Source organism: Umbelopsis ramanniana (assembly GCF_025399195.1).
Source record: "Umbelopsis ramanniana AG unplaced genomic scaffold K450scaffold_128, whole genome shotgun sequence".
NCBI lineage: Eukaryota > Fungi > Mucoromycota > Umbelopsidomycetes > Umbelopsidales > Umbelopsidaceae > Umbelopsis > Umbelopsis ramanniana.
The window spans coordinates 1-7,602 of record NW_026252214.1 but is presented as its reverse complement, the minus strand read 5'-3'; the positions used below and the strand labels follow the sequence as shown (position 1 = coordinate 7,602).

Genomic DNA, 7,602 nt, shown 5'->3' with positions numbered 1-7,602 from the left:
TGTAAATTTCCTCATAACAGTTTTTCCTTGCCAATGGCTCCGTTTGAATTGGATGATATCCCTGACCATCGTCTGAAGAGCTGATCTCTTTCAGAGGGTGATCTAGGATCATCGTTCAAAACAGACGAAATCGTTGACAGGAAAAACTTTTATGTAGTGAGGTTAACCGAAATTTACATTCCTAGAAGTCCTTAAGGATACACTGTGAGATAGCTGGTGGTGGACATGGCACTTTTGTGCTGCGATGAAGGCGTCACCGGTCAAATACGTTTGCTACTTCAGGACCCGGGTAGCCGTATTGATTTCCTCTACGACAGGAATAGCATGCACTCAACAATCTTGCGACACTCACAATCGACAACACCAATCTATAAAACGGATAAATGAATACTACGCATGCTACACTACCAAATACCATTCAATAAAACAACCACATGATTGATACTCAATCTGCCAAAAACCATTGGAAACTTTTATTCCTATTGCACACTTCAAAGTACCTCAAGGTCAGCTGGCAGCCCATAGTCTTTTACAATCAATCAATCCATAACACAATCCTTACAATACCAACTATGATATCAAAGCACTTCAACGCTTAAAACGAGTGTAATCAAACTACCATTAAAATGCGCTCCACGCATTCAAACACTCAAACCAAAAGTCTGAACAAACCACCTACAAATGGAACTCAAGGATTCAAACATTCAATAAGATTCTGCGCACTAGCCTACCATCAAAAGGAACGGTCATTCAAACATTCAGATAAGAGTCAGAACTACCACAAAAAGAATCACACACTCTGTTGTGAGTCTTAGTCATTCAAACAAACTTCAATCATCAAAAATTGCAAACTATCAAATTGTGGCCATTACCAAAGGCAACAAGACCATAATCAAATTGGGCATATCGAAGCGTCCTTCATTTCATTTCATTCACTTTTCTTTTCTATTCATACTTGTAATTTATCATTCAGTTTCTTTCTTTCAAACCATTCATTCTTACTTTCATTCAAAAACTTTAACAACTTGTAAATTCTTTCCAAATAAACCTTTTGGTTTGGTTTGTTTTCCAAACCCCAACTCTTTTTTAAACTAAATGAAGATGGTGACAATGACAATATTAGAACTTAGACTAAATAAAACGAATATGTAACAAAATTGAATTTGTAACAAACACATTGTGGATGTGATATAGGCACGAGAAATGAGCGATTGACTGATGTGCCAACCAATAAGAAGTGTACTGACAATGACACCTCAAGAACTTTGAGAAATATGATTGCTTACCTTTACCACTAAAGTAGTCGGCATGTATGATAAATGAATTGAAATAACGTTCGTCAGCAATATACCTTCAATTTGTTAACTTTCGCAAAAAAGAAAAAAAAAGAAGGAATTTGAATTTATTTACACTTGGAGTTGGGAGTAAGAAATCTGTTATCATATATTTCTGACCACGAAGAAGTGAATGGGAGTGTTGCATCCTAGCCCACTTTGTGCACGTTTTTCTATCTAGTTTCAAGTGAATATGAACCGGTGCTGACGCCTCAACTACAAGGTGACTGATGTAAACCCAAACTTGCCAGTATCGAAAAAATAATTTTTTTTGTAACAATCGATTTTGTTGGATATAATGATTCTCCCTTGAATTTGATAGATTTTCAGCATATCAGAAACTATGTATCTTCAAAATCAGAGTTACGGTTCAATTTAAATTAATTACTCTTGGTGATGAAAATGTCTCAAAATTTATGCTGTGAAGAATAGACTTTCGAAGATGTAAATAGAGAACATTGGAATTTTTTTTACTGCATGAAAAGAGCTTGATGAAGCTATAGCTAAAAGTGCATCCTAGCTATACGTGTATGCCCGTTTTTACTTTCCATTTTCCAGTGAACATGCGCCAGTGCTGATGCCTCAAGTACCAGGCGACTGATGTAAACCTAGCTTACCAGTATCGAAAAATATAATATTTTAATTGGACGGGACGCACACTCGCGCTAGCGGAACAATTTGACCTCTCACTCCAACCTTGACGATGCTGCAAGACGTTTAGCCAAATTTATCGCCCAGGACCTAAAAGAATTCAGTATATTTTGCAAAGAAGTACTGTGGCAACTTGTGTGAGTGAAGAGTCGTCAACTGCGATTCCTATTTTCTTCCATCGCCTTAAGTCGAGTGGGTTGTCCGCGCCCGTCACGTGTTTCATCCGTGCCTCGCTCTTTTATGGCGTGTGTCTTCCGCCTATAAATATCAATTCAGTAACGACAAAAAAAGACATCGATCAATTTCTCTCTCTCTTTTCTTAATCTCATCTAGTCCTCAGTGTGCGTTTACCACAGTACTATTCCACGCTTGTATCGCTGTAATAGTATCGAACTCCCGTTATAAAGGCTTCGCTTCAGATTAAAGTAGCTTCATTCATCTCACTCACGGGCCATACGTCTCAACTGGTGCCTTCTACCGGAAACTCTGTAGTATTTCATAGTCGTGTCGCCCATACAAAGCGTAATCAAAATAAGATTGTCCAAGCCAACCGCGTGTATCGGTAGCGTATCAAGTTTATTCAAGCCAACTGCGTGTATCAGCAACCGTTATCGAACGTATCCATTAAAACTGGTGACCTACTGCGGAAGTTCTTATCACCATTCAATACCAAGTTTAGCCAAAATCAGGTTTATCTAAGCCACCTACGTGTAGTCAAACCATCCGTTAGCCACTTTCAAGATGCCTATAACGGTAGATTTTGTCACATTAACCGTGTTAACGAATGTATTTGGTTACACTTGCGAATTATTTTTAGAAAAAGTCTGGAGTTACATATCCGTGAAAAGCGGCAGAGCTGATTTCAAAACTTATGTAGAAGCTGACTACATCGAAAAATTTTTACCATTTCGCACCTTCAGGGCCTTATTCACCAGCAGATTTGGTTTTCTGGCCGGACTATGCACTGTGTCATTAGCGATGTCCACATTTATAAGTCCTTTGGTGCAATTAACGATTAATGGAGGAGCTTCGTTTGTATCACCAGTAATCCAGCTGAATAACGTTACTAAGGGCATGTATTATGGACCAAAACCTTACACGACGGCTAGCACGGTCTTAACAGAAGAAAACTTTAAGAATGCACTCGGCTTGTTCGCCGGTGTTGCAGACGCTTCCGCAAGGCCCTTGTCATTCATAGACTGCGCGGGAGGCTGTATTGATCCTAACAACGGAAGAATCCTTAATGTCTATGATGTGTCGTCTACAGTATCTCCTCGGGTATCAATTAGTATTGATCTAGATTACTGCTCTAACACCACAACCTGGGTCTGCTTCAACGGAGTCCCAGGTTTGTATTTGGATACCCCATATGACAGTATATCGCTGTATGCACCTAACACGTACTCAGGGATTCATAATTTGACCAATGACGAAATATTCGCACAAGATACGTTTATAGGAACTTTAGCAACAGATACGAATGCCACTATAGCCTTCGGAGTTAGAGTGTCTTACACTATGGAGCTTACAAACAGCTATAATTATAGTGTTCTTGAGGCGGACAAAATTTACAATTACGGACCGATACAATATAGTCAAAGCTCAAGTTTCTCAGACTGGTGCAATGTAACACGTAGTTATAACGAAGGCTCTTATGCAGTATTGGAACTCGGGTGTTACAAATATCTGTACAGATACAAAGTCGAAACTTACGTACTAGCGAACGACCCTCTACTCGACTCTTACAGAGTCAGTCCTTACGATGATATTGACGGTAATATTATCTCTCCGATGGAACTCCAAGGGGAGCCGAACTATGGGGCATCGTTTAGAATGGCGGCAGTCAGCGTGGGTAATTTTGCAGGCAACAGCAGCTTAAGCACAGCAAGTCTGTCTAACCTGGTGAAGCTACTACCTATAACTTCCAACTTCACGCTCTACGATGACGCTATGAGCATAGCGGTGGTAGTCTACTCTACTGTACCATATTTCTTAATACCTGACGGCACACTGGTCGGAATGTTAACCATAACACTAACGGTATTATTGTCACTGTCTATGTACCAGCTATCACAACGGGCCACCCCTTACTTGATGAACCAGTTTACGCTATTGGAGGCTAGTGTGACAGACGGCATGTGTGGCTTTAAGAGTAAATTCCAACATCAGCACAAATGGTTCAGTTCCGAAGTTGGCAAACATCAAGGATTTTCTGTTGACGGAAAACATGTTACGTTACAAGACCAAGGCACGATTTACTACGATGCTGTTGAGATGATATCTCCTGATGAGGAAAAAGGTAGTTATATACTGGCTAACCACTACACAGAGGAACGCTCTGGCTACCTGGGCTTTATATCGAGAGGTATAGTAACTAAAGGCATAGGAGCAGTTGCTATTAGGAATGCGAGTGACCGGCAACAAGAGAAAACAGCAAACGGAGATTTGACTTTCAGAAAGCCAAGCAGACTTAGACAGAGTAGCACAAAGCGGGATTATGCTAGCGAAGCGATAGACGCGGTCCACAAACACACGGGCCTAACGTTGGATGACACGATACAAACACCAGAGAACAACCAGGGCGGCACAAGAGAGGATATAGCAAGTTGTGAGCACCCGCTCAGCGATTGGTAACGGTAGAAGAGTTACTGCAGGAAGGGTGGTGCCGGCGGGAGTAGAAATCACAGTATCCCTACTAGAGGAGAAGAAGTATCGGCAGTGTGAAACAGACCGCAAATACATAGAAAAGATCATGAGAACTCTACAAGACCTAGAAATTACTTATCAAGAAGTCAAGCCGGATGAACTTGGTAGTCAGTCGAGTACATGTACATACAGGGAAGAGCATTACGGATACGGCAGAGGCGGTTTTGAGTACCTAAGGCAAGATAGAATGGTGCTGTACGGTGTGGACGGCAGAGAAGTAGAGAGCCTAAGCGACAGAGCGTCTGTGCGTCTGAAGACAACGATGCACCTAGTGATCTGCACGACATGGAAGGGGATACTACCGGGCGAGAGCGTGGCTACAATAAGCAAATTTCAGAAGACGAAGACGGAGAGTTATTCAACGAAGATACAGATATCAAAACGATGTATGAAATCCGTATAGACGTGCTGTACGACTTACCGGAACACCACGCGACATCAGCAGTGGCATGGAGCCTGTTAAGTCCGGTGTCTAACGCGGCAACTATACTCACTAGAGAGCAGGTTTAAGAACTCTGCATGGCTGCAGGTTTTAAATTGAAATCTGACAGCGAAGTCGTTAAAAGCCGAGTAATTCTCTTCCCGTTATCCAAGGATCTATTCAGGTCGAAATGGAATTTGTTAAGAGTTGTAGCATTTTGTACTATCTGCGAGATCATACTTAACTCAAAAGGATGTACGTCCGAAAATGATCGAAAGAAGATACGCAACTCTACTCGAACCTATGTTCAACAAATGGGATCCTGTACCGCAAAGATGTTGACGATCAACCTGGACGTGAAGTCTTGCACGAAGGCAACGTAGAAGAAGTCGTCTCTCGAGTCCATAGCGAAGGTCACATGGGAATCAATAAACTTGGAGAACGTTGCGCCTTCAGTACGATGGTCATCAGTTGTTTGAATGCGTACGAAAACTCGTCCAAAGTTGCTCTACTTGCCGGGCCAGAGCAAAGCGCAAGCACAAGAGACAAGCACTGTTGTCGCCAATCCCCGCTCCACATGTTCCGTTCTTCAAGATTTGTTGTGACGCAGTTGGTCCCATGCTTACTCCAGCAACGGGAAACCGATATTTGTTGGTTGCTGTAGATTACCTTACGAGGTGGGCCATGCGTTCAGGCAGTACCGGACATCACGGCAGAGCAAACGCCATGTTTTTGTTGATCAAGTCGTAACCAGCCATGGAGTACCTTCTTTCATTTTGACGGACCAAGGCTCGAATTTCCCTAGCTCATAGGTCTCTTCCTTTTTACGACGTTTGGAGTGTCGCCACCTTACTACTACCGCTTATCGTCCACAAACAAATGGCCTAGTGGAACGTATGAATCAAACTGTAGTACAAGCATTTAATAAGATTGTTCGCGACAAGGATGACAAGCTAAACTGGGATAAGAACTTGAATGCAGCACTTCTGGCGATACGTACCACACAAAACGATACCACTAACTTCAGCCCTGCCATGATGCTGTATGGTGTAGAGATGAGAACTCCTAGTACTTGGCCACCCCCAGATCTGATTATGTTGAAGGAAAATTGGAAGAAGAACTGATCTCTAGATCGAAAGAGATACAAAGTCTATTACCAAGGTTATGGAAAGACGCTGAGCTTTCCGGTCTCCGCGCCAAGCAATCCGCCAAAGAACGTTACGATAAGCATGTAGTCCACAAACAGTTCCAAGTTGGTCAAATAGTGAAGTACCTCATCCCAACCCAAGTACAAAGTTCGACGATAAGTTCGTAGGTCCCTACAGAGTGTTAGAGAAACTCAGGAACAACACGTATCTATCAGCAAGCAAAATACTGTCCCTGCGGCAAAATTTTAAGATAGCAAAAAATAAATGACAATGGTTAGAATTTAATGCATGCATTTGGTCAAGTCTGAAAAGTGTCATTGTCAGCATACTCAAGTAGTGTAAGAAGTTGTTTGAAAATCTAACGGAATGGTTTTATTTTAAATGAATTTATACAAGTTGTTAAAGTTTTTGAATAAAGTAAGAATGAATGGTTTTAAAGAAAAAAACTGTATAATAATTTACAAGTATGAAGTGAAAAATAATATGAATGAAATGAAATGAAATGAAAGACGCTTTGATATGCCCAATTTGATTATGGTCTTGTTGCCTTTGGTAATGGCCACAATTTGATAGTTTGCAATTCTTGATGATTGAAGTTTGTTTGAATGACTAAGACTCACAACAGAGTGTGTGATTCTTCTTGTGGTAGTTCTGACTCTTATCTGAGTGCTTGAATGGCCGTTCCTTTTGATGGTATGGTAGTGCGGAGAATCTTATTTGAATGATTGAATCCCTGAGTTCCATTTGTGGGTGGTTTGTTCAGACTTTTGGTTCGAGTGTCTGAATGCATGGAGCACATTTTAATGGTAGTTTGATTACACTCGTTTTAAGCGTTGAAGTGCTTTGATAGCATAGTTGGTATTGTAAGGATTGTGTTATGGATTGATTGTAAAAAGACTATGGGCTGCCAGTTGACCTTGCGGTACTTTGAAGTGTGCAATAGGAATAAAATATTCCAATGGTTTTTGGCAGATTGAGTATCAATCATGTGGTTTGATTACATTTGAATGGTATTTGGTAGTGTACCGTGCGTAGTATTCATGTATCCGTTTTATAGATTGGTGTTGTCGGTTGTGAGTCGTCGCAAGATTGTTGAATGCATGCTATTCCTGTCGTAGAGGAAATCAATACGGCTACCCGGGTCCTGAAGTAGCAAACGTATTTGACCGGTGACGCCTTCATCGCAGCACAAAAGTGCCATGTCCACCACCAGCTATCTCACAGTGTATCCTTAAGGACTTCTAGGAATGTAAATTTCGGTTAACCTCACTACATAAAAGTTTTTCCTGTCAACGATTTCGTCTGTTTTGAACGATGATCCTAGATCACCCTCTGAAAGAGA

General features: G+C 41.2%; 6 protein-coding genes across 6 annotated transcripts; 5 read left to right on the top strand and 1 right to left on the bottom strand.

The window, feature by feature from the left end:
• K450DRAFT_263969 (uncharacterized protein) lies at nucleotides 1-534 on the top strand. The gene has a single exon (XM_051592733.1). The coding sequence runs from the start codon at nucleotides 245-247 to the stop codon at nucleotides 440-442; it is 198 nt and encodes a 65-aa protein (XP_051439972.1). The 5' UTR covers nucleotides 1-244; the 3' UTR covers nucleotides 443-534.
• On the top strand, nucleotides 85-931 carry K450DRAFT_263967 (uncharacterized protein). The gene has a single exon (XM_051592731.1). The coding sequence runs from the start codon at nucleotides 435-437 to the stop codon at nucleotides 597-599; it is 165 nt and encodes a 54-aa protein (XP_051439970.1). The 5' UTR covers nucleotides 85-434; the 3' UTR covers nucleotides 600-931.
• On the top strand, nucleotides 535-882 carry K450DRAFT_263968 (uncharacterized protein). The gene has a single exon (XM_051592732.1). The coding sequence runs from the start codon at nucleotides 627-629 to the stop codon at nucleotides 813-815; it is 189 nt and encodes a 62-aa protein (XP_051439971.1). The 5' UTR covers nucleotides 535-626; the 3' UTR covers nucleotides 816-882.
• A 1,637-nt stretch (nucleotides 932-2,568) lies between the features above and the next one.
• On the top strand, nucleotides 2,569-4,698 carry K450DRAFT_263962 (uncharacterized protein). The gene has a single exon (XM_051592730.1). It carries the CDS (start codon nucleotides 2,727-2,729, stop codon nucleotides 4,617-4,619), a length of 1,893 nt encoding a protein of 630 aa, XP_051439969.1. The 5' UTR covers nucleotides 2,569-2,726; the 3' UTR covers nucleotides 4,620-4,698.
• Nucleotides 4,699-4,737: 39 nt separating this feature from the next.
• On the top strand, nucleotides 4,738-6,236 carry K450DRAFT_276045 (uncharacterized protein; the record flags this gene model as incomplete). The annotated part of the gene is made up of 3 exons (XM_051593208.1): nucleotides 4,738-4,886; nucleotides 4,964-5,195; nucleotides 5,925-6,236. The coding sequence occupies 3 exons, from the start codon at nucleotides 4,738-4,740 to the stop codon at nucleotides 6,234-6,236; spliced, it is 693 nt and encodes a 230-aa protein (XP_051439968.1).
• Nucleotides 6,237-7,155: 919 nt separating this feature from the next.
• K450DRAFT_263954 (uncharacterized protein) lies at nucleotides 7,156-7,602 on the bottom strand. Its single transcript, XM_051592729.1, has 2 exons — nucleotides 7,392-7,602; nucleotides 7,156-7,363 (listed from the first exon to the last, which is right to left on the bottom strand). The coding sequence occupies exons 1-2, from the start codon at nucleotides 7,440-7,442 to the stop codon at nucleotides 7,241-7,243; spliced, it is 174 nt and encodes a 57-aa protein (XP_051439967.1). The 5' UTR covers nucleotides 7,443-7,602; the 3' UTR covers nucleotides 7,156-7,240.